Source organism: Pelophylax lessonae, assembly GCF_965119305.1.
Source record: "Pelophylax lessonae genome assembly, chromosome: 1".
Classification (NCBI taxonomy): Eukaryota; Metazoa; Chordata; class Amphibia; order Anura; family Ranidae; genus Pelophylax; species Pelophylax lessonae.
Genome location: NC_138768.1, coordinates 391,577,839 through 391,605,352, shown reverse-complemented (window position 1 = coordinate 391,605,352; position 27,514 = coordinate 391,577,839). Strand labels below are relative to the sequence as shown.

The 27,514-nt window shown below is 39.4% G+C and overlaps 1 protein-coding gene across 2 annotated transcripts in view; it reads left to right on the top strand.

Moving 5' to 3' along the window:
• FREM1 (FRAS1 related extracellular matrix 1) overlaps positions 1-27,514 on the top strand; it is a 226,311-nt gene that overhangs the window by 123,242 nt on the left and 75,555 nt on the right. The window contains exons 22-27 of one of the 2 annotated variants that reach the window (XM_082264047.1): positions 3,649-3,790; positions 6,208-6,403; positions 12,475-12,739; positions 17,038-17,452; positions 24,914-25,115; positions 25,901-26,045. In XM_082264047.1, coding sequence (XP_082120173.1) covers positions 3,649-3,790; positions 6,208-6,403; positions 12,475-12,739; positions 17,038-17,452; positions 24,914-25,115; positions 25,901-26,045 — 1,365 coding nt within the window. Of the gene's footprint in view, positions 1-3,648; positions 3,795-6,207; positions 6,404-12,474; positions 12,740-17,037; positions 17,453-24,913; positions 25,116-25,900; positions 26,046-27,514 lie in introns of those variants that run through there. The other variant, XM_082264046.1, reaches the window with a different exon arrangement.

Here is a 27,514-nt window from a genome sequence, read left to right as displayed (position 1 = left end):
CTTATAAATTGACAACTTTGTGGGAAAAAAAGAAAAAAACATTTTTTTCTTAATTTTCCCAAGAATTGTGGGAAAAAAATACAGCTTCAAAAAACTCACCATGCCTCTTACTAAATAACTTGGACTGTCTTATTTCCAAAAATGGGTCATTTGGGGGGTATTTGTACTGTCCTGACATTTCATGGCCTCAAGAAAGGAGATAGGCAGTCAGTACATCAGGTGTGATCAATTTTCAGTAATTGGTACCATAGCTTCTAGACTCAATAACTTTCACACAGACTAAACAATATACACTAATTTGGGTTATTTTTTTGCAGAGATATATAGCAGTAGAAATGTTGGCCCAAATGTATGAAGAAAAATTTATTTTTTGCAAAATTTTATAATAGAAACTATAAAAAAGTGTTTTTTTCAAAATGTTTGCTCTTAGTTGTGATCGTATACCACCAAAAGAAAGCTCTATTTGTGTGAAAGAAAATTGCTTGGTTACAGTGTAGCATGACTGAGCAATTGTCATTCAAAGTGTGAGAGGGCCGAAAGCTGAAAATTGGTCTAGGCAGGAAGGGGGTCTGTATGGAAGTGGTTAAAAAAGATTATTTGGGTTTCACCAAAACACAGAAAACATTTATGAAAATACACATGAGATAACCAGAACTGTATATAAGGTCTGGGACACGATACATAGACAAGCTAAATGGGAATATAATTCACCACTGATACCACCAGAGGGCATAAATTATTTTCCACCAGGGAATGAGACACAACTTGGTAAATTAATAAAAAACACACAGTTAAAAGATATTATACAAGGAGGAAAGATAAGCCCATATCACTAATTAAAAGCCAAAGGGGAAATTATGTCACTGAATGAATGGAGGTATTCTCAGCTAAAACATTTTGTGAAATCTCTACCGCAACCTATCAGATCTGAGAAGGATTTAAACCTAGTTGAAAAATTATGTAGACCACAAACAATAGCGAAACACTGTGAATCTCAGATATATAAAATGCTAACTGGGTTGGTGGGGCAGAGAATGCCTCCATTTATAGAAACGTGGGAAAAAGAGATAGGTACACGTTTAAAAGAATAACAAGTGACTCAAAAATTGAAAGCTGTACATGGCTTTGCGGCAGACGTAAACACCATTGAAATGAACTATAAATGTCTTGCAAGAAGAGCACAAAAAAGCCAACCAGATGAATCCCCACTGTGTTGGAGGGGATGTAATATGAAGGGCATGATGTCCCACATATGGTGGGAGTGGCCCAAAATTTGAGAATATTGGCAGAAGGTACAACATTATATTAGTGAAATTACAACGGTAGATATTACTGATGATCCATAGGTATGTCTATTTCACAAAACGAATAAATCAAAAAACAACATAAAAGTACAATAGTACCAAATTTAGTAAACGGAGCAAAGGGGGCAATTCCAAAAAAATGGCTAGACCCAGAAAGCCCTACACTTAGAGACAGGTTCAAAAGAAGTGAATACATATACAATATTGAATATCTAAGTAGCAGAGAAGAGGACCAGACAGAGAACTTAACCACTTGCCGACCGCTCACCATGGAGCGTACTGCGGCAAAGTGGCTCGTTATCGTCCAGCTGGACTCCCCCCCCCCCCCAGCGGTCGGCGCGCGCGCTCCCGCTGTATTCAGACACAGCTGGAGTCGGCCAGGGGAGGAGAGGCGGTGATCACCGCCGCTCTTCCCCGATCGTCAGGGATCGAGTTAGGAGATCCGCCCGCTTGTGTTAACAAAGCGGGTGGATCTCCTATGTGACAGGCAGGGACAGATCACAGGATTCAGCATAGCTGAACCTGCCATCTGTGCCTGTGTCACACATTCCCCTCCCCCCACACACGTCAGTAAGCACCAGGCATATATTTAACCCCTTGATCACCAATAAAGTTAACCCCTTCCCTGCCAGTGTCATTATTACAGTAACAGTGCATATTTATAGCACTGATTACAGTAGTAATGTCACTGGTACCCCCAAAAGTGGCAAAAATGTCAGTTAGGGCTCCGATCTGTCCGCCGCAATGTCGCAGTCCCGCAAAAAAAAAAACGCAGATCGCCGCCATTACTAGTTAAAAAAAACAATAAAAATGACATAAATCTCCCGTAGTAAGTAGCTGCGATAACTTTTGCGCAAACCAATCAAAATACTCTTATTGTGATTTTTTTTCACCAAAAATATGTAGCAGAAAACAAATTGGCCTAAAATGTTAAAAAATTTAGATTTTTACATTTTTTGGGGGGAATTTCATATAAAAAATGTGAAAAATATTGTTATTTTTTCAAAATTGTCGCTCTTTTTTTGTTTATAGTGCAAAAGTAAAAATCGCACAGGTAATCAAATACCACCAAAAGAAAGCTCTATTTGTGAGGAAAAAAAGGCCATCAATTTAATTTGAGTACAGTATTGCACGACCACGCAATTGTCCGCTAAAATAGCGCAGTGCCGAATCGCAAAATATGGCCTGGTCAGGAATGGGGTAAAATCTTCCGGTCTTAAAGCGGTTAAAAATACGCTCATTGAGAATTTTTTTGTCAAAGACATGTATCTAAGTACATTTTGGCCTAAATATATGACAAAAATTGAATATATTGGATATTTTTTAACTGTCAAAGTAGAAAAATATTGTTATTAATTCAAAATTGTAGCTCTTTTTTTATTAATATCGCAAAAAATTAAAAGCGCAGAGGTGATCAAATACCACCAAAAGAAAGCTCTGTTTGTGGGAAAAAAAGGACATAAATTTAGTTTGGGTACGGCGTTGCATGACTGCGCAATTGTCAGTTAGAAAAAAAGGACGCAAATTTAGTTTGGGTACAGCGTTGCATGACCGCGCAATTGTCAGTTAAAGTCGCACAGTGCCAAGTTGCAAAAAGTGGCCTGGACGTAAAGCAAGAAAATCCTCCGGTCCTAAAGTGGTTAAATAATTGAGAAAAATCGTTAGAATTAAAAAAAAACAAGAAAATACCCAGAAATTTGGGTGGACTAGTGGAGGGGGAGAGAGAGAGCGTGAGGTAGAAAAAGAAAGGGGGTTGCACAATAAGGAAAAAGAGAGATGTGAGTAAGAAAGAAGGAGGGGAGGGAGGGGGTGGGATTCAAAGGGGACGGGTTGTGTGTTTATTTGTTATAAATCTTTTAGAGCCGGTTCACACTGGGGCGACTTGTCAGGTAGCCTGCCATAGATTAGCACAGGACCCGTTCTAATAGGAGCGACACAAGTCGCTCTGACTTAGAAAAAGGGTCCTGTACTACTTTGGGGCGACCTGGAGCGACCTGCATTGACTTCAATGATATGAAGTCCATGCCGGCCGCTCCGAGGTCGCGGTGCGAGCTGCGCACCGTGACTTCACAGGTCGCCCCGGGAAGTCGGGTTGCGCCTATGTGAACCGGCTCTTACTCTTCGGAATGTTTTTTTATTTACAAATTTATATTGAAAACCCAAAAAAATTAAAAATGAATCAGGCATCAGCTCAAATTTTGAGCCATGTATTGTCAGTTATACAGAAATACTACCATGACTTCAAGGATATCAATTTAATCCCTAGGTTAATACTATACTGTCCCTTCCAAACATAAGAACCCTACAAAGCATTTGTTAATGATTTATATTTTGTTTTCTAAAGGCTCTGTGAAGTAGTACTAAGCATGGGTGAACATTACATCATTTCAAGTGCTATACTGTCAGCAGAAGATAAAGATACGCCGCGAGAGCAAATTCACTATGTGATTGAAAGGATTCCAGATCAAGGACAACTTCAATTAAAGGCTTGTACAAGCTTTTTCAAGCTTGTTTAATTAAGTTTTATTTTTCAGTTCTATATTATACTATATTTATCTGTGTTTAATTACTTTTCTTATTTAATGAGAGTTAGGGCAACACTCATTGATTCTCTTAAAGGACTGAACAAATGTACTTATTGTTTAATGGAGTTTATGCAATCAAATTAAAAAATAGTGAGCCCCCTATCTGTTTTCATATATAGCTTACTTTCTAGCTTTTAACATGTTGAGATTTAAATCAGGACAGAAGGCAAATGGCTAAACACAAAGTTAAAATATGTTTATTGTTTTACCTGCCAAGGGATTTGTATCTCAGTAGAGCCGGCTTTGTGATTGGCCACCCTGCATGGCCAGAAAAATCACTATATTTTTCCTGGTTCAGCCTTACTGCTTCCTAGATCCCCTAGCAAGAGGCGATGATGATTTTATTATTATAAGCATTTTAATTTAAAACTAAAAAAACATACATTTTTGGTTTTTGGACTTACAACCGTAAATATATTTATATATATATATATATATATATATATATATATATACATATATACACAGTGTCTCACAAAAGTGAGTACCCCCCTAACAATTTCATAAATATTTTATTATATCTTTTCATGTGACAACACTGAAGAAATGACACTTTGCTACAATGTAAAGTAGTGAGTGTACAGCTTGTATAACAGTGTAAATTTGCTGTCCCCTCAAAATAACTCAACGCGCAGCCATTAATGTCTAAACTGCTGGCAACAAAAGTGAGTACACCCCAAATGAAAATGTCCAAATTGGCCCCAATTAGCCATTTTCCCTCCCCGGTGTCATGTAAATCATTAGTGTTACAAGGTCTCAGGTGTGAATGGGGAGCAGGTGTGTTAAATTCTGTTTTTTCACTCTCACTCTCTCATACTGGTCACTGGAAGTTCAACATGGCACCTCATGGCAAAGAACTCTATGAGGATCTGAAAAAAAGAATTGTTGCTCTACATAAAGATTGCCTAGGCTATAAGAAGATTGCTAAGACCCTTAAACTGAGCTGCAGCATGGTGGCCAAGACCATACAGCGGTTTAACAGGACAGGTTCCACTCAGAACAGGCCCCCGTCATGGTCGACCAAAGAAGTTGAGTGCACATGCTCAGCGTCATATCCAGAGGTTGTCTTTGGGAAATAGAGGTATGAGTGCTGCATAAGTTGAAGGGGTGGGGGGTCAGCCTGTCAGTGCTCAGACCATATGCCGCGCACTGCATCAAATTGGTCTGCATAACTGTCGTCCCAGAAGGAAGCCTCTTCTAAAGATGATGCATAAAAAACCCCCAAACAGTTTGCTGAAGACAAGCAGACTAAAGACAAGGGTTACTGGAACCGTGTCCTGTGTCTGATGAGACCAAGATAGACTTATTTGGTTCAGATGGTGTCAAGTGTTCTTGGCGGCAACCAGGTAAAGAGTACAAAGACAAGTGTGTCTTGCCTACAGTCAAGCATGGTGGTGGGAGTGTCATGGTCTGAGGCTGCATGAGTGCTTCTGGCACTGGGGAGCTACCGTTCACTGAGGGAACCATGAATGCCAATATGTACTGTGACCTACTGAAGCAGAGTATGATCCCCTCCCTTCGGAGACTGGGCCGCAAGGCAGTATTCCAACATGATACTGACCCCAAACACACCTACAAGATGACCACTGCCTTGCTAAAGAAGCTGAGGGTAAACGTGACGCCAAGCATGTCTTCAGACCTAAACCCTATTGAGCATCTGTGGGGCATCCTCAAATGGAGGGGTGGAGAAGCACAAGGTCTCTAACATTCACCAGCTCCGTGATGTCGTCATGGAGGAGTGTAAGAGGACTCCAGTGGCAACCTGTGTATCTCTGGTGAACTCAATGCCCAAAAGGGTTAAGGCAGTGCTAGAAAATAATGGTGGCCACTCAAAATACTGGATTGGCCCAATTTGATTTTTTTCACTTAGAAGTGTACTCACTTTTGTTGCCTGCGGTTTAGACATTAATGACTGTGTGATGAGTTATTTTGAGGGGACAGAAAATTGACAGTGTTATACAAGCTGTACACTCACTACTTTACATTGTAGCAAAGTGCAATTTCTTCAGTGTTGTCACATGAAAAGCTACAGTATAATGAAATATTTACAAAAGTGTGAGAGGTATACTTACTTTTGTGAGATACTGTAGCTTGTATAGGATTTTTTTTTTGTGGTGTCAGTGGGGGTAACATGGAAAATATAAGTAGTAATTTCCAGGTTTAACCTAGACATAATAAAAGTAAAATGTCATTACATTTGTTTCTCTCTTTCAACAGTCCCTGTAATAAATAAATAAAATGAACAGTACCTTAAGATCTGATTCAAAAAATATCCTAAAAAAACATGTTATTTTCTTTTTATTTATTTGTTATCTTAGACAAATGATATCTGGGTGAACATACAGACTGGTATGATGTGCACTCAAGAGGACATTGATATGAACCTAGTTAGATATGTACACACGGGGCCAATAGGTTTAAAGAATCAAGACAGCTTTACTTTCCACTTATGGGACGGCAGAAACAGATCACCACAAATGCAGTTTTACATCAAAGTCAAAGATATGGAGAAGGGTAGGTTTATGTGGCTGAATTTGTCTAAAAATGTAAGTAGAAACCGAATGAGACAACAGAAAGAGACAACTTGACCAGGTGATCTATTGAAACTGCCTTTTTTTTTTATTTTTTTTTGTATTTATTTTTGTTTGAATGTGTTGTTTTATATATATATATATATATATATATATATATATATATATATATATATATATATATATAAATATATATATATATTTTTTTTTAATACGTTTTTTAACCTTTTTAATGAGTATTAACCTATGGTTATCCCAAGCATGTTTAAATTCACTCACTACCTCTCTGCTGGAAGTCTGTTCCTTTAGGGCAGTACAAGAGAAGTCTTAGCATGTATAACTAGTCTAAGTGATATTTTTGTTCCCCATCACTATATCTTTTTGTAAGTAAAGGTCTCCAAAACTGGACACAGTTGAAGCACCAGCACCTGGTCACCTGATATCAGCACAGCACAGAAGAGATTACCCACTTTTATGAACTTTGCACTATTTTGTGATGAATTTCCACTTGTGTATACTAATGCTATATCAATAGATATTATTTATTAGCACAAGCACTTTATTCTGACAGTATTTATATATTAAGTTATATCTTATATAATCACGGATATGTAGTTTTTTACCACCTGGATTTATTTAATTTATTATCACATGATTTAAGAGCACGTGCATTTTTATTGTGATATCTACATATTTATTTATTTTTTTGCTATTTGATATTCACTTTATTATATCCTTTGGCGCTACATACCATATAAATTTTGGATCATTTTGGTGTTAGGTGAATGCACTTTATGTAAGCAGCCATTGGTCCCCTTATCTGGCTATTTAAGCAATTAATTGGGGTCATTAAGATTTTTTTCATAGTGGTCAGCGCTGATTCACCATCCTTATGCACAGTTAATAAGCATTGCTGCGCTCTTCACAATTAACACGTGTGAAAGAGCCATACCTAGATAGCACACAATTGTGCTGCAAGTTTGAAAATGGCTTGCTAAGCTATTGCAAGACTTGCCAGGCTTCACAAGTTTGTTGTACAGTTGCAGCAAATCTGCATTGCATGACTCCAGATCAACTTTCTTAGCAAACATTCTGCATATCTGCTGCAAGTTCTGTTTCATTCATGCTGTGCAATAGTCATCCCACCACAGGGGTCACTGTGCTGGAATTTTCATGCTGTAGACATGCAGAGATCTTGTTGTAGACCCACCACTGCAACTCTGCTCTTGCTAGAGACTTGCCATGCAAATTTGCTACAAATTGGAAAAGTGTCAACTAGAACTTGTGTTCAAGTGCTCTACAAGTGTACAAAGTGACAGTGAAAATGTGCAGCAAGTAAATACAATTTACGATTTACAATTCAACACTGCCACACATTTGTGGCAAGTTATTCTTGCTATCTGGGCTAACAGTATTGCACAGGAGCTGGTTTTACCCAGCTCTGTACATTGTTTTAGAAAATGTTCAGATATAAACTGATATTAATATTTGTAAGAACTAATATTTTGAATGTTGATCCAAGGAAAACATGGTTATCTTTGGCGATCAGAAGAATTGTTTATCCTGTTAGAGCAAATTGGACGTTTGTAAGGCTAGGTTTACATCTCTGTGGGTGGTTCCCGCTGCGGGTTCGCACCTGTTCCCGCAGGCGCAATCACACTCACAGAAAAACCTGCTGGATGCATGCGGGTGCTATTAATCCTAAGGTAATACCTAGGGTATTTTGCCTTCCCCCTGATATACATTAACTGTGAGATTAGGGTTCTGAGAATGCAATTTCTTTTATATTTATTCCTGTTTATCTTCTTGGTGAATTCCAGTACACATGTGCCTTTTTTTATCCTAACTATAGAACTGAAAGTTGATATGACCATTAAAACCAAACTCTGTTAAAAAGAAACTATATCTGCTCTGCTGAGTGCTCCTGATATGTACAATTGGAGTCACACTTTCAGCTACTCACTGCTTAGGAACAGTTTATGATAGACACCAGTTCCAGTACTCTACCTCTGTCTCATCCCTCTGCTGTGTCATCCATGCAGCATAGCTACACAATCTTTGCTATGCTGTGCTTTGTGTATCACATAGCCAAGGGACGAGAAAGTGGAGGCATAACACCTGAGCCTGTGTTTTTCATAGGCATCATTCAAATGCTTTGGGGAAGCCGAAAGTGCAGCTCCCACTGTACATATCAGCAGTAGAGATGTCGCGAACATAAAATTTTCCGTTTGCGAACGGCGAACGCGAACTTCCGCAAATGTTCGCGAACGGGCGAACTGGGCGAACCTCCATAGACTTCAATAGGCAGGCGAATTATAAAACCCACAGGCACTCTTTCTGGCCACAATAGTGATGGAAAAGTTGTTTCAAGGGGACTAACACCTGGACTGTGGCATGCCGGAGGGGGATCCATGGCAAAACTCCCATGGAAAATTACGTAGTTGACACAGAGTTGGCTTTTAATCCATAAAGGGCATAAATCACCTAACATTCCTAAATTGTTTGGAATAACGTGCTTTAAAACATCCAGTGTGTGAATACAATCAGGTATGATGTTTTATCGATTAGGTAGTGTAAGGGTTACGCCCGCTTCACAGTGACAGACCAAACTCTGACAGACCAAACTCCATTTGCAGTGGGCACAGTACAGTCTGTGGGCCTGACACTCACTGGCAGGCAACTGCAATTATATTACAGAGGAAAAATGTAATTAATTTTTTATCTGCAAGGTGCTGTGCCACCCTATATGAATGGTGGGCACAGGCAGTGGGCACAGTTCAATCAGTGGGCCTGGCAGGCAACTGCAATTATATTAAAGGGTAAGAATTAAATAACATTTTTATCTGCAAGGTACTGTGTCACCCGATATGAGTGGTGTGCACACAGTACAGTTTGTATATATATATAGAAAAAATAAAATAAAAGCAGACTAATGTACCGGCCCTAAAAAGGGCTTTTTGGGGTGCTGTCAGGAAGCTGTCCTTACAGCAGGAGTGGACACAGAACACTGGCCTAGCTAATGATTTCCCTATTAATTCAGCAGCAGCAGCAGCACTCTCCCTGCTCTAACTTACACTGCAGCTTCAGAATGAATCTAAGATGGATGCTGTCCTTGTTTTTTTATAGGAGGTGGGAGGGTCTGGGAGGGTCTGGGAGAGCTGGAATGTGTCTGCTGACTGTGAGGTACAGGGTCAAAGTTTGCTCAATGATGATGTATAGGGGGCGGACCGAACATCGCATATGTTCGCCCGCCGCGGCGAACGCGAACAAGCGATGTTCGCCGTGAACTGTTCGCCGGCGAATAGTTCGGGTCATCTCTAATCAGCAGCACTCCGCCGAGCTTACAAAAAGCTCCTGACATAATCCAAAAATACAATTTTAAAGTAAGTATTAAAGATTTGCAAAAAACGTATATAAATAGCGATGCCTGGAGTTGGGATTTAACCACTTTCAGACCGTGCCAATTCAGACATTTCTGTAATGTAAAAAAAATTAGCATTTTTTTTTTTTTTGCTAGAAAATTACTTAGAACCCCTAGATATTGTATATTTTTTTATGCAGAGACCCTGGAGAATAAAATGGTTGACATGTCACAATTTAAAATTGCGTACGCCTGTGAAACAGCGCCAAACTACGGTACCTACAAATCTCCATAGGTCTTCTTTTAAGAGAGATTTAGGTCTATTAGATCCCAGATCTCTTCTCTGGTCTCCAAAGCATCTGATCAAATGAGATTGGTTTAATCAGATGCTTTACAAGCCGGTAACAGCTTATTTACATGAGACCGAAACTGGAAGTGACTAAATCCTTGTTGTTTCCAGTTCCTGATGTCACACAGTGGTGGAAAAACATCAGTTCCTCTCACTGTGTCCCAGGAAGCAGATGGCATCGGTCACATCCTTACCAGGCTCCCCGTTTAGATGGGAAAGCCTGGAAGGCCGAGGCAGCAGTGGGAGGGGGGACCCCCTTTCCGCTACCTGTAAAAGTGATCCAGCAGATCACTTTTACATAAAACAGAATCGTCAGTTGAAAAAAACAATACCAGGATCATGGTTGTAGCCTCAACCATGATCCCGGTATAACCTCACCAACCTTAGGCCATTTATAAACGGCTTGAGGATGGTGAGTGGTTAAATTAATTAGGTTGATAACAACAGTCTTTTCAAAGTATCGCTAGCAATATTCATTAACTGCTATGATAGCAGTAGGAGAGTCCCTGTGAGAAATCTTGATTTTCTGGTTAGGACAAGGACTACTGAGGCCTACTGAGCCCCTTGCTGCTACAATTCCTTATAATATTATTTGATTAAAGTAAAACTAAAGGCAAACCTTTTTTTTTCATTTTGGATCGAGTAAGAAGGAGTTACAGTTGCTCTCAAGTTTTTTTTGCCATCTGTGTCCTACTGGGGTGATTTCTTTTCACTTCCTGCCCCATAGCCAAAAGAGGAAGTGAGAAGAAATCCCACTAAAGTAAGGGAAACCCTGGTTGTCACCAGGGTCACTAGAATTAGTCTCCCCATTAGAAAATTTTTCCTTTATTGCTATTCTGTGCACAACACAAAATTTGGGATGTTCTTTCACTTTTAACCACTTAAGACCCGGAACATTTTACCCCCTTCCTGACCAGGGCCTATTTTGCAATTCGGCACTGCTTGACTTTAAAGGACAATTGCGCGGTCATTCGACACTGTACCCAAACGAATTTGACGTTTTTTTATCCCCACAAACAGAGCTTTCTTTTGGTGGTATTTGATCACCTGTGCGATTTTTTGATCATGCGCTATAAGCAAAAAAAGAGCGACAATTTTGCAAAAATAACAATATTTTTCACATTTTTTTATATGAAATTCCCCCCAAAAAATGTAAAAATCTAAATTTTTTAACATTTTAGGCCAATTTGTTTTCTGCTACATATGTTTGGTAAAAAAAATCGCACAAAGCGTATTTTGATTGGTTTGCGCAAAAGTTATTGCGTTTACTAACTAAGGGAAAGATTTTTGTCATTTTTATTGTTTTTTTTTTAACAAGTAATGGTGGCGATCTGTGATTTTTTTTGCGGAAATGCGACATTGTGGCAGACAGATCGGACCCTTGACTGACATTTTTGGCACTTTTGGGGGTACCAGTGACATTACTACAGTAATCACTGTTACTGTAAAAATGACACTGGCAGGGAAGGGGTTAACTTTATTTGAGAAGGAAGGGTTAAGTGTCTCCCTAGGGGCATGATTCTTACCCTGATTGGATGTGGCTGTGTGTGTAACAGCAAAGATCTACGGTCCTACATAGCAGGGGAGAAAGACAGGCGGCTTTGGTAACATTAGCCGCCTGCCTTTCTCCCGGTGTAACCGACGATTGCGAGTGACTGGCGGACATCGGGTCCGCCGGTCACTCATGCGGGGGGGTCCGTGAGCGAGCGGGAGCGCGCCTCCAGCGGCGCGTGCTCACTCCCTAGAGCCTCACAGGCTAGCGACGTAGTACTACGTCGCTTTGCCTGTGAGGGGATGACTGCCGACGTAAATAGTCGTAAGGCAGTCGGCAAGTGGTTAATAATAATGGTAAACGTGACAAATCGAGTGTGTCTCCCTAACTGGGGCATAGACAGCAATATAAACCTGACAGGTGTTCTTATCCCTCTCCACTTTATTCAAAATGTAAAAAAAAAAGTTTTGCCTTTACTTATACTTTAAAGTTCTGATAAACACAAGTGCCAAGCTAAAAGAGATGTATAGACTTGATCTAAATTGCATCAATTTTTTGATTCAATTGTTAAGCTTTAATAAGCACCAGCAGTTAGCAACCTATCAAACTTTATCTTGTTTCTGGTTTCTGCAAGTGAAATTTGATTGACTGATATGTGATACCACATTTACATATCACCATTGTTGTATGTGCAAATTCAATAAGGTGGAGGGGCTCTGTTTTCCAATGGTAAATTGTTATAATGTACAAATTACAAATTATTTATGAACCTAAATAGAAATACTGTATGTAGAGTATAGCACATCTTCTCATCATGACATTTGTGTCCTCATGTGTTTTCTTTGTCCTTAGGAGACATTGTACTGTCATTGAAAATGCTCCATGTGTCAAGAGGTGACAGAGCCATCATAAGTACTGATGTGCTCTTTGCTTCTGATGACACTGACAAACCAGAAGAGCTTCTCTACGTGCTCTCATCACCGCCTCAATACGGCCAGATTGAATATGTCAACCACCCTGGAATTCCCATAACAAGCTTCAGTCAGATGGATGTGGCTGCTCAGACTGTCTGCTACTTCCACAATGGCAAAGCTGCAGCTGCTGCTGATACGTTCAAGTAGGTGTCTAGATGGAAAGTCTCTCCTGTCTGTCTTTTTGTTCTGAGCTAATAGATGATTTATTAACCTGATGTCTCCACTGCCAGGAGACCATTATGGAACTTGCCCTTTCCTGGCACCAAAGAAACAAGTGAAGTGTTGTGAATCTAGCTTTGTTTCAAGGCTTGGTTCCACTTTCCAAAATCAACAGCTTGGTGTTTTTTTTTAATGTCTGGTAAAGATAGGATGCAGTATCTGACTGTACAGTTTTATAAAAATAAGTAACTGATCATTGTTTCATGGGCTAAAATACTTTTACTTTTGGTACTCTCTAAATAATAATCTGTTAGTAATGTTGAGAAATGTATCAAGCCAGATGTCCAATTTTGATTGATTCTAAAATGAACATACATTCCAGCAAACAAATAATAATATGATACTATTACTTTCAAACAAGTCAGTTCAAAAAGGCATAACACGTTCTGTATTTTCAGCACTGTGTATTATTTGATATTCTTTATGATTGACAAATATGTCTTCAAATTAGTAATGGCTTTCGTAAAAATCAGCTGAATTTATACAACACCCTATAGCAGTGATGGCAAACCTTGGCACCCCAGATGTTTTGTAACTACATTTCCCATGATGCTCATGCACTCTGTCATGTAGCGGAGCATCATGGGAAATGTAGTTTGAAAACATTTGGGGTGCCAAGGTTTGCCATCACTGCCCTATAGTGTCTTTTTTTTCCAGTATATTAAATGTAATTAGCAATTTCCTGTAAGCTTCTATGAGGTGCCTATTGAGAATAGCAGGAAAAATAGGCATGTAGATAAAGATAAATGTATGACTCAGTTCAAGACAAAAATATCATGTGAAATGCTTAATGTTTGGTATTATATCTCCATGTGTACATTTTTCTTAAGCAAATAGGTTTTTCTGAATTGTTGAAAATTTCTTGACAATTGCATCACTTTCTGTGAGACAATAAAGCTTAGAACATATCACTAGTTTTTTTTTTTTGTTCAACCCGCTGGGATGCTGACAGCTTCGGTTAGGGCCACTGGACAAACAATCCAATGTTAATACAGAGATCTCCCCTGCTGTTCTATTGTGTTCTGACAGGGGGATGCTCCCCCCCACCACAACACTCCAGCCAGCGCTCTCAGCCATTGGCTCAGAGCGCTGATCGGGAGCCGGGCATCTGCTAGCTTTCCAGTATGCTCGTCCGACAGAAGCCAGCTGCCATACACACGGGTCGAATGTCGGCTGGTTTTTATTGAACCGAACAATGTTGTCCGACATGTGTACTAGGCTTATGGTCGGCCATAGATGGAGCGAATTTCTTTCCTGCAACCACCTGCTGCAGGAAAGAAATATCTAGATTCCCCTATCAACACAGACAGTGTTGGGGTGTGAATCCCTCCTGCCAAGCCATTTTGTTTTTCTCTGCCAGGAGTAGACCGTGATTATTGCTAGCAGCTATGGCAGCCACTTGCAGTAATCACATGTAAAAGCTAGCAGGAGGGTTGTACCCAAGTTGATCAACTTGTGTACATTTATCCTGCCCATACAGGGTTCGAATCTCGGCCGGTTCCTGCTGAACCAGCTTAGATGCAAACAGTCTTTAACCAGCTTAAACCACTTTTTCATAATAACCTGTGTTACCAGACCTACCCTGGACTTCACTGTTAGAGATGCTGTCTATGAAGATAATTGCAAGTAGCTGTGTTCTGTACAATTTTACAGCAGAAGTGTTTCTTAGTTAGACTCTCTGTTGTTCTAGAATCCCATAGAGACTATGCTATGCAACAACATGTTATAGAATCACATAGGCATTGCTGTGAAAGGTCTGCATTTGTGCAGCTTTCATAATCTGTTTGTATTATTTTGCAATGCTGCATGCATGCTTTTTGCTTATCTGAACCTGTTTTGCATTATGCAACTTTGCACCTGTGTTGTAAACTGAAAGTTACAGTTACTCCCAATCTGATCATTCAGCTGATTACCTACTCGGTTAAAACGTTAGCAGATTATCAATGAGAGCTGTTTCCTGGTATTTACATTTTTATAGCAACCGTTCCTATTGGTTTGACTGTATTTGAAATATTTTTCATTTTGACTTATTCTAAAACCTTGACACATTTTATTGTGGCATAAAAAATCCAATAAACAGAGAGTGTTCAGGCCCTGTGTCATTAAATAATTAATAGGCAAAAACTGGAAACATGTATGCTCTTGAGTGTTTTCAGTAGCTGCTGCATCTGGTAGCGGCATGATGGCACCTGGTGTTACAGTGTCATATCACAAGAGATTGTCACCGGTCCAGCTTAGTGATATAAAACTCCTTTGTTTTAGAATGGAAATATAATTAGGAACCCTAAAACAAAGACTTGTTAATTTTTAAAACTCTTTTAATTAACATTTCTTGCTGTTAAAAATCTGGCAAGGGCCCGCATGCCTGCTAACCTGGTGTTCATCCCTTGGCTGTATTCGGGAGCTGGCCAGAACAGCCGGGGCAACATCAATTAATGTGTGTCTGAGTGATCAGATTTAATGTTCCACTATTGCACTTTCCGCAAGTCTGAAATATTACTACGTATTGTCTGATGCTTTTGGGCTGGAAGAAGAATGTGGCACTTCTTGTTTGGACAGATGACACCGAGTGATTAGCAACCCCTGACATCAGGTGCCGGCAGCGGTATGCCAAGTACAGAAGCAAATGTCCTCCATTTTGACACGCTGGCTTGATTTTGCATTGAATTGGCACTATTTACTGCTCCTCTGCATTTTTTTTCTCTTTATCTTTTCAAATTCCATGACAGATGGCAGCCTCTGTAGCCAGTTCCATCACCATGGAGCTGCAGGCAGCGCAGAGGATCTGTAATGTTCAATTGAAGATGTGGCCCCTGCTGAGCACCAAAGACTTTTACTCTCAAATTTTAACTGTTTCAGCTTAGCCAGTTACTCACCAGATTTGTGGCGTAGAGCAGTGAATTAGTGGAGTGTTGCTGACACATTGGATCTGTAGAACTGTACTGAAAGAAAGCTTTTACTGCCTGTAAAGAATCATTTATCAATGGCATTTATTGAGCATCCCTCCTCAATAAATATAATGTATTTTTTTAAAAATGATCAATTACTTCTGCTCTCCAAAAAAAAACAAAAAAAAAAACCTAGGACTCATTTAGATAGGTGGTTTACCACAATATATTGCAGCTCATGATATGAGCTTATGAGAACAGAACCATTTTATTTAATGGTTTAATTCATATCTGTGCTCTTATATGTGGTGAGCTATGGCTCTCAAACTTGTGCAAGCATGGGGCACACAGTGCTGGGGTAGGTATCCTCTTAGGATACCTCTCTACTGCACTCAAGCTGCATTTTGAAAAATTATAGATCTTTTTTTTTTTCAGGGTTTTTTTTATAGCTCAGATGTGAACAAGCCCCTAACACGTGTGTGATGATATTCTTTGGTATAATGCCATCCCTAGTTTTGAATTTATGTTTTGAGAGCATAACGTTTTCTCTCTTTTCAATGGAGAAGCACACTAGGCAGGTGTAAGGAAAAACGAAACAACTACATTGTAAAAGCTAAATTAATGGTGTTTATAAGCATTCATTATAACTGGGCTACTATTTCTGACAGTAATGCCAACTCTTTCTTTATAAATTTCTTTATAACATTTAGTCCTTAAAGGGAAAATGTCAGGCTGTATTTTCAAGGCATGCAAGCTGTATTTTCAAGGCATGCCAGCTGAGGCAATGAGGCAATGATTTATTCTTGTTTAAGCAACATGTAGTAAGTGTCAGTTGTAAACTTTGATACCGGTAGAGTTTGAAGTACATGCACGAAAATTGAAAGCATGGATTAAACTTCAGCCACCAAACAGATACACATACTCTCCTTGCTCCCCTTCTCAGCAGTTTATAGTAAAATTTGAATTATAGTTGGCCAAGCCATTAGATAAGATGTACAGTACATTCCTTGAACAGAATTATATAGAGACTGATGCAGGAAAAGTGTGCTAACAGAAAAATTGTTGCAATCAGCAATTTGAAGCCATTTTCATTTTCACATCATGGACTGCAGAAATGGGATCTGAACTTCATTAGTTGCAGGGGGGGGGGGGGGGGGCAATAACTTTTATAGAGTACTTTCCATACATCAACCCCAATATCTGTAAGATCTTAGACGATCTAAGATGTTCAAAAACTATACTAGAAAAACCTTTGAGTAAAGGTTTGTTATTTCTTTTGTGTAGATGGTGAATCAGGAACTCATGTTGAAGGCTACCTTGCCTCTTTTTGCCAGATTCCTTGTCAGCAATGGGCTGCAGACAAAGCATGGGACCCTGCAAGTTGCGATAGAGATGGTTGATAGGACTCCACCAACATTATCCAAGAACTACGGTCTTAAACAGAGGAAAGGATCAGAGGCTCTGATCTCTCCAGACATTCTTCAAACCATGGATCCTGACACAGCAACTGAAAATATTACATATCTGATTATGGAACACCCTCAGTATGGACATATATATGTGAGAGGTTCATTCCTGCAGAAAAACAACTTTACCCAAAGAGATATTGATAACATGGATGTTACCTACAGACATAGAGGTCAAGATGCTCAGATTGACAAATTCACATTTGTTGTGACGGACAGGTCAAATCAAGGCTTTATAATTGATGGGAAAGTGCAAATTGAACCAGTACCTTTCATCATACAAGTAGGTGTTGCAACATATTGGGATTATTTTTTCAAAAACTTATTGTCATGGTTAAAAGGTAGAATTTGACATGATGTCATGCCAATCAAATAAAGAGAAAATCCCAACATCAACAATCTACAAACAAGGTAAAAGAAATAAACTTGGGGTGCTCTTACACACTTAAGTACTTAGGTGCCTAAGAAAGTAGGTGTACAGTTAACTCCCTCTTACTCTACCCTTTATCAGGTGAACTTCCCTCCCTTATTTATAGAAATGAATTGCCTATTATACATAGAAATACTGGACTGCCTTCCCTTTTAAGACGAATTACCATTCTCAAAATGTCTATACTCCCAAAGCTGTTGTACTTGTTTGAGGTTCTTCCAATTTCGATTCCACTATCCAAATTGAAAACAATTAGAGAAGCTTTCTTGCTTTTATATGGAACAACGCTTTTCATTGGATAGCGGGATCGGTAGTCCAGGCTCTGTGAACGAGAGGCAGTTTGGGGGCACCAGATCTATTGAAATATTACTATGCCAAACATTTACCGGCTGTCATTTCTTGTACATCTAGATACACTATGAATAGGTGGTCTGAAATTGAAACGGGGATTACATCCCCTGTACATCCACATTCTGTGTTATGGCCATCCTCTGATAAACACATACCTCTACTGAGAAGCCTGTTTAGCCCCAATGTTATTCACCCTGACGATCGGGAAACGTTGTTCTGGAAAGTACTCTCTCTCTCTCTCTTCTCTCTGCCCTCCACTTTTGAATGTGTTATTTAATACATATATAATACATATTCCTGATGGCTTATCCCACAGCCATATGCTCCCATGGATTCAGGCAGGGGTTTTCAAACTCCATCATTTTGTCCATCCATTGACCCAAAAATTTTTGCCCTTTGCAGATATACAATCTAAGCATCAAATTCCGAAATTACTTTTTTACTTATACTTACAGATAAACACTTTTTCTCATCCCCTACTTTATCCTTAGGCAAACCAACTGGTTTTGAATTATTATGTGCCAGGGGTCCATACAAGCCTCATTTAATATCTTCCATCTATAAAATTCTCCATGAGGCTACCCGCTTAACTGAATCCACTCATTCTTACATGAGCAAGTGGTCCCATATTCTTCAACAGTCTATCTCGCTGGCAGATTGGTGAAAAATCTGGGACTTAGCTTCTAGGGTATCACGCTGTGTGGCGCGGAGGGACACTGCTTTCAAAATGATCCTTTTCTGGAATAGAAACATTTTACATGCTCATAACCAGAGGTGTCCAAAATATCTTTCACAGTCTCTTAAATATTTCTAATCCCCTAAACCCTATACATTATCTATTGGGTCTCCTTTTTCCGGGCATCTCCAAGCCTTCCAGGAAATTGATGGCATTTGTTTTATTAGCAGCTAAACGTGTCATTCCACGATGTTGGCTGTCTACCTCCCCCCCAACATGTTCTCAACTGGTATCCACTATAGCAGACAAACGCAGAATGGAACATTTAACTGCATTAACCGATGACTCATTATCTAGGTTTAATAAGATTAGGGAGGTTTGGGATAAATCTATTTACTGTCCTGAAGCGGTTTTCTCTGAACCTTAGGTAGACATAATTTCTATTAGCTGAATCAAATTTGTTATATATATCCCGTGCTCCCTTTTATCCCTCTATCCCCTTTTAGTTCCCTTTTTTTTTATGTTTTCCTTTAATATTTGCAATAATGTACTCTTCTAACTTTTATATTTGAATGTCTAATACTTTCATAGATGTCTATGCTGTTTTTCTACCATATGTTATGCTTTTGCTGATTCTTATATTTGAGTACTGTAAATCCAGCCTGCAATCAGTGTGAAAAGGGAAATAGCCAGGACCGAGGGTTGAAACGCATGCTGGAACGCAGCACCGACCTCTGACCTCACTATTCCTCAATGCATTTCGATACATGTGCAGTAGGTGGAATGTTACAATGCGCGCTCCTTTCTGAAGCTTCGAAACGAGCTGTGGACTAGTGACGTCAGAGGTCAATGCTGCATTTCAACCCTCGGCCCTGGCTGTTTCCCTTTCCACACTGATTGCCGGCCGGATTCAGCGAGACCAGGCAGCGACACAGCTCTAACAGAGGCACCACAGCCCCTACACCTCTGAACGTCCCCTGGGTAATGGGAATACTCGAAAAGCTGGTATTAACATACCACTATGTGAGTTTTACTCTTTTATTCTTTCAATAAATCACTTAACAGTCTACACTTAGAGGCAAGGCACCTTTTCTTTCTGTTTTTTTACATGTTCTGGGGAAGCAGCTTCTACTCCCCCGCTCTTGAAGGCTAGCCCTGCTCCAGTGGACTTGTTCTCTTGTGGCTGTAGCCATATAGACATATAAACGGACTACCTATATACAAGTATATGTAATCTCAGCCCCATCTGTGGATGTCTATGTATTAGCAACAAGAATAGGCTACAATGAGGTTGAAGTAACTCAGAAAAACATTTGCAGGTTTTGTAGCTTGTCTTAGCATGGCCAGTCTAATACAATATACAGTAAACAACAGTCAACTCTTGGGGGGGGGGGGGCTATTTATAAAGTTGTGACATCTTTCTTTGTTCTCTATTGCTCTTTATTGTTTTTGTTTTTGTTTTTTTTTGTTTTTTTTGGGGGGGGGGGGGGGTTAATAGATTTTACACACTTTCTACTGCAGAATCTATTTTTCTGGTGGCTTGATGTATCTTAGAGAGATCCAAATTTTATTATTTAAATATAATCATTGAAAATAACATTTCTCTACTCTCAAGCTTCCTATTTCCAAATACTTTAAGTGGAACAAACCCAATTCCAGGTGTGCGGCCTTTTATCTTTGGAAGGTGTTTTTTACTGATTCCCTACTCCTTCCATAATGTTCTTTTTTTTATATAAAATACTGCAAATCGGACCCATGAAAACATAATGAATTTAGAAAAAGACAAGAACCTTGATTTTGCAAATTCTTTATAAATAGGCCTCACATGTGAACCAGAAAAATCAGTTGCACTCTTGGGTGTTACTGTCCAGTGACTTAATGTTCTACATTTCTTCCATTCATTTTCTGAACATCTGGCATGACAAATGCTGGTACTTCAACTTCCACCTCAGCTAGATAAATGGAAGCAAGTCTGATGGTACATGTTTATTTCACACAGGCTATTAGGAATAAAACTACATCCATTCTGACACTATATCCCCCAAGTAATGAATGGAATGATAGCTGAAATGAGTGCATTTAATTAGGCTATTGTTTAGTAAGTCTTCACATATCTCATTGTTATGTAAATTTGGGAAGTACATTTGAAACAAAAGAACTGCAATATAAAGTGGAATTAAACCACCCCAAATAAACAGGAATCTCATATTAGAGCAAGGTCTCAAGCTCAGCGATGTCTGGGGAATTGTATAGGGGATGGAAGTATCTATTATTGCTTCACTCTGACAGACAAAGTATGGCTTCCATCCAAGAACATGAAACTACTCCCCATTGTCTGCAATACCAACATTCTTTAGAGAATGCAAAATTGGGGCACATTGCCAGCAAGCAGTGATTGCCATTATCTTTAGTTCTTGTTGACACTTAAACTGAGAAGTAAATTTGAAAGACAACACTAAAATACACCAAACCTTCTAGTATGCATGTAACTAATTTTAGGCCTTCTTGGTAACTCTTACACAGATAATCTACTGTATGAAGGTTTAACTGTTACAATGTCTTACCCAGAGAAAACTCGGCTAAACCAAAGTGAAGTCTCTATCAGTTCTTTTAAAATGTGGACTTAGTAAACAGACAATAGCAATTGGTCAGACATTTTGACAATGCAAAGTATGAACAGATTCAATGAAAATTTTGCATTTTAGGGGGAAAGAGTAAATGATTGCATTCATACAGTGCCTTAAAAAAGTATTTATACCCCTTGAGATTTTCCACATTTTGTCATGTTACAATCAAAAAACGTTAATGGATTTTATTGGGATTTTATGTGATAAACCAACACAAAGTGGCTAATAATTGTGAAGTGGAAGGAAAATGATAAATGGTTTTCAAAATATTTTACAAATAAATATGTGAAAAGTGTGGCGTGCATTTGTATTCATCCCCCTTTACTCTGATACCTCTAACTAAAATTGCCTTCAGAAGTCACCTACATGATAAATAAAGTCCACCTGTGTGTAATTTAATCTCAGTTTAAATACAGATGCTCTGTGAAGCCCTCAGAGGTTTGTTAGAAAACCTTAGTAAACAAACAGCATAATAAAGACCAAGGAACACAACAGAATTTTAAAGCAGGGATAGGTTATAAAAAAAATATCCCAATCTTTGAACATCTCACGGAGCACTGTTCAATGCATCATCTGAAAATAGAAAGAGTATGGCACGACTGCAAACCTAGCAAGACATGCCCGTCCACCTAAACTGATAGGCTGGGCAAGGAGAGCATTAATCAGAGAAGCAGCCAAAAGGCCCATGGTAACTCTAGAGGAGCTGCAGAGATCCATAGCTCTGGTGGGAGAATCTGTCCACAGGACAACTATTAGTCGTGCACTCACAAAAATCTGGCCTTTATGGAAGAGTGGCAAGAAGAAAGCCATTGCTGAAAGAAAAATATAAGAAGTCCCGTTTGCAGTTTGAGAGAAGCCATGTGGGGGACAAAGCAAACATGTGGAAGAAGGTGCTCTGGTCAGATGAGACCAAAATGTAACTTTTTGGCCTAAAGGCAAAACACTGTGTGTTGCGGAAAACTAACATTGCACATGACCCTAAACACATCATCCCCACCGTGAAACATGGTGGTGGCAGCATCATGTTGTGGGGATGCTTTTCTTCAGCAGGGACAGGGAAGCTGGTCAGAATTAATGGGAAGATGGATGAAGCCAAATACAGGGAAATCTTAGAAGAAAACCTGTTAGAGTCTGCAAAACACTTGAGACCGGGGCGGAGGTTCACCTTCCAGCACGACAATGACCCTTACCATACAGCCAGAGCTACAATGGAATGGTTTAGATCAAAGCATATTCATATGTTAGAATGGCCCAGTCAAAGTCCAGACCTAAGTCCAATTGAGAATTTGGGGCAAGACTTGAAAATTGCTGTTCACAGATGCTCTCCATCCAATCTGACAGAGATTGAACTATTTTGCAAAGAAGAATGGGCAAAAATGTCACTCTCTAGATTTGCAAAGCTAGTAGAGACACACCATAAAAGATTTGCAGCTGTAATTGCAGTGAAAGGTGGTTCTACAAAGTATTGACTCAGGGGGGATGAATACAAATGCACGCCACACTTTTTACATATTTATTTGTAAAAAAAATGTAAAACCATTTATCATTTTCTTTCCATTTCACAATTATGTGCAACCTTGTGTTGGTCTATCACACAAAATCCCAATAAAATACATTTACGTTTTTGGTTGTAACATGACAAAATGTGGAAAATTTAAAGGGTATCAATACTTTTTCAAGGCAGTGTATGCTAACTCTTAGTGCAAATGCAAATATTTTTTTTTGAGGGATCCATGCATGACCCACTACCTTCTTTCTGCTGTTTCCAGAGGTACTGATTTAGGCTCTTGCACATGGTAGTAAAAATGTTTTTTTACTGATCTGAATTTAAATGCATTGTTGTCTATAGGACACTGCACACACCTGAGTAAATATCAGTAATACAGCGATGAGTACAGTACATAGCCATAAAACAAAAATAGAACTTTTACATTTGAGTACAGTAAATTATGCAGGTACACGCATACAGTATACATACATTGCAATACTGGCAATGAAGAATAATGTTATGCGTGTATACACATGCACATGTTTATTCAAGGTCTCCATGGAACATTTTACTCAGGATCTTTCAGTCAACAAGATCCTGAGAATAAACGTCAGTAAATACATTTGCATTAATTTATGCTGCTATGAAATTAACGAAAGACACATTGGAGTCCACAAAGATAGCTAGATAAAATGGTATCTTATAATAGTGCAGCACAGACAGAAAGCACAGCAAGTTAGGTAACAAGATTTCTGGCAAGATCAACAAGTATTTTTTTAATTAGAACTCTTTTAATGGTATACTGTATATAAAAGACTATAACCGCGCAAACAAGTTCATGAATAATTTTTAAATACACTTTAAATTGATATTGAACCCTTCTAGAAAAAGTAAATGATTAAATGTAGCTGTACACCTTATGTCACCATTGCTTCATGGTCCCAGTTTTGTGCAGTCTTTACAGCATTAACAGCCTAACTGTTAATGCATATAGGATGTCTCCTTTGTCTCCAGTGCTTCCCTGGGGACACCTCAACATGCCTGCCACCATTGCCTAGTGCCTTGCAATGGAGGATTCAGGCACAGTAGAGGCCACTGCTTTTCAGTGCTTTGGTATTGTGCCTGACTGACATGTGCACGATCAGGGGCTGCTAATGCTGTCTTGTCAGCACACGTGTAGTAGGGGCTCAAGTCCTTCTGAGATCTGGCAGTGTGCCTGAGCACTGCATGCACAGTAGAGGGCCTTTAACGCCTGGCCTGGGCAGCGCATGTGCAGTACTGTGCTCAGATTTCAAAGCACAGTACAGTACATGCTCCAGCTGGGCACGGTGTAAAAGACTTGGCCATGCATGCACTGACTGGGCACAGCTTTAGAGCACTAAAAGACAGCGTCCTCTACTGTGCATGCATCTCATATGCAAAGTCACCAGGCAGCAGGAGTGCACATGTCTGGGTGTCACCAGGGAGACACTGGAGATAAAGGAGACACCCTATAAGCAATAACCTAACAGAGCAAAGTTTCATAGGCTGTTACAAAAAAGAACGAAATGAAAGGATTGGGGACACCAAAAAAAAAACAAATATCTTACACTATTTCAACATAGCCTAATATAAAGGGTAGTTTTACTTTTAGGGTTAAATAACATGTTAATTCTGAAATTTCAAAAGAAATACTTACCAAAAGTCTGTGTGAATTATTTTCATGTGATGTGATAACAATTGTTTTGAGTGAATTATATATGGGAGTTTATTGTAGTCATAATGCACAAGGTGCTGCAAGATTCTACTTTATGCTGATTGCATTTAAACTTAGAATTTTACTATAGCACTTACAAAGCCCCAATGTCCACCAGGGAAACCCGGAAACCCTAGTAATAACAATACAATATTTTGTTAAGTCTATTGAAGAAATATTGCTTGCACTGCAATGTCTTATGCAACGTGTAAAAACTATCATGATTTTTTTACCATTTCATTTAATTGCGGCTCTTTAAGACTAAGCTGTATAGCCTGCTTCCTACCATCCTACATACACCCACAGGGACACTGGAGAAGTTCAGGCCTGTCATATATGTACTTGCTGCTTTATTGCTACATGATTCTTTAAGTTTAAGGTTCATTCCTTGACAATCTAAAATTACTTTTTTGCAAAAATTACTTTTGTTTATTAGGTGGACTTTCCAGATGACTCCAGTCCCAAAATAGTCCATCTTCAGTGTGCTACTAAAGTTCAGCTCATTAGAGATCTCCAATATGGAATCTACATTACATCTAGAGAATTAAAGGCTACAGATCCTGGGACAGAGGATGAAAACATCATATTCAAAATATTAAGTGCACCTCAGAAAAGTTACCTGAAAAATGTAACTTCAAGTAAGTGCTACACAACATAGCTCTCATAGGCTATTGTAAGCATATAGGACCCTGTTGTCATCTATTCTGGGGTCAGGGCTAACCTATACCTTGTTTCCCACTAGAGGTCCTCATTTCCTGTCCAGTTGGGAAATAAGTAGTAGGAAGGAGTGCAGCTAGGGAGTAGTTTGTGGAACAGGGAAGAACACATTAGTCAGTCAAAATTGCTGGATCTTAGCCCCAGTGAGATCCTTGTGGCCTGTTTTGCTGGAAATGTAGAGCAGCTGTTGTGGGCTTCCCCTTTGTAAGAATGCCACATATATTCTCTTTAGTGTGTAACCAGATAGCTATACTATTAGAGAAAACCCTGAAAGTGCTGTACAGAACCAGCATTATTTTATAGAACCATGAAGTAATAGACTATTGCAAGCTATGTTGCCTTGGACTACCAGGTGGTATGGTCTGTTAAAATGTAAAATAAAGAAAACAAGTAAAGAAAAGTTCCAGCACATAAAAACAGCCTTGTCATTCTGGTGGTGTGCATTTTGGCCTATACTTGGGGAACATGGCATAAGTGTGTATACTGGCTCAGGCAGGGGACTAGTAGTGGCTGGGAGAAGGAGAGTTGGCCCGGCCAGTGGTGGCGAGAGGTTGACTGTCTAGAGCGTGCACATATATCCAATTGAGTGTCGCAGCCTCTGACAGGCCTGGTGTGAAACCACAGGATTGGGGCACCCAAAAAATCTGTTAGACATAATTTGTGTAGCCCCATTTCCTTATTTTTATTGCTCTCTTTGTATTAATAGGCAGAATGATTAAAGAGCAATTCACGCAAAAGGATTTAAACAACAAATCCATATTATACATCATAAATCCCTCACTTGATGTGTGTGAGGATGCTATGGAATTTGAAGTTTTGGATCCAGCTGGAAACAGAGCTTTACCACAAATGTAAGTCATGGCACATAGTCATTTCATTTGTATAGTTGGTAAATGTCTTTGGGAGGTCTTTGATATATATTCTTATCTAATAAGGAAACCATATTGCTGGACAGTATCTTGGGAAAATGTCTCAGCCTCTACTCATAGTTTGTTTCCATTTAGAGATGTATCTGGTCTAAAACTATTTTAAAATATGCTACCTTATGGCACTTTTCCACTGCAAGTACCGGCTAGTACCGGCTCGGCTCTACTCGACCCTGCTTGGGCCGGTTTGCTTTTCCACTGCGGTACCGCATGGTATAGTGTCGGAACGGTTCGGTACGGTACGGTATAGGTTTGCTTTTCCACTAAAGTAGTACTAAAGTTAAGTGGGTGGGATAACAACGGGGTGGGTGTGATTCTCTGACCAATCAGTGGCTAGTAGTGACTGCATGCAAAGGATTGTGGGATATGGTACCAGTTTGGTACCTGTTGGAACCACAATCGAGTAGGTACTGTTTTTTCAGAGCTGTACTGTACCGTACCGTTCGGTTCCATGCAGTGGAAAAGCAAACCTATACCGTACCGTACCGAACCGTTCCGACCTTATACCTTGCGGTACCGCAGTGGAAAAGCACAAAAGCGTGCCGAGCCGGTACGGTTCTATGCAGTGGAAAAGCACCATTAGACTTAAACCTTATATCGATTTACAATGCATTATTTTAAAGGTCCAATGCTGGGTCTTGTATCAGCTGCTGCGAGTTCGAGTATATACTATACTCTTATATACCCATATGAGTATCTATGGTCCACAACCTTCTCTAACCACATGTCCATGTCAGAGTCTATTTGCCTGATCCAGTCTACACAGATTCTCTATATAAGTTAATTATCGAAAAGGTTACTAATCAAATAACTTCCCTTCACAGGAGGAAATAGTCTATCTTGGAAAGCATCTTCATATTTTTGAATTTTATAGCATGCTATACTTTCTGTTAGTGATGTACTTGAATTACTTAGTCCATCAGGACTGTTCTATTACTTGTCTCAGTACAGGGGCATCCTATACATTATCTTTTATTTATGTCTACAGCCGTAAGACAGGGACCTTGCTTTGTGAAGTTCCTCTGGTGATTTCCACCCTTCTCTACACATGCTGGCATGTTTTCAGAAATAAATAGCACTAACAGATATTTAGGTAAATACCAAAATAAGGCACATGACTGTCACATCAAAGATTTTTCCTTCTTACTGGGTGGCTACTATTGTTTTACACTATTGCAGGTTCCCGTGAGTTGTCTATGAGCTTGCATTATCTTTATTGTGCTTAAAAGTAATCATCTGTGTAGTAGACCCTAAAGGGGACCTTACAGTGAATGTCCTACATATAAATCCCCCTACACCATCCTAAAACCTCATCTATGGATTAGAATTGTGTAAGGTTTAGCTTTTACCTGTGGGCTTTGTTCAGGTTCCGGTAACCAAACACACCTGTCGTA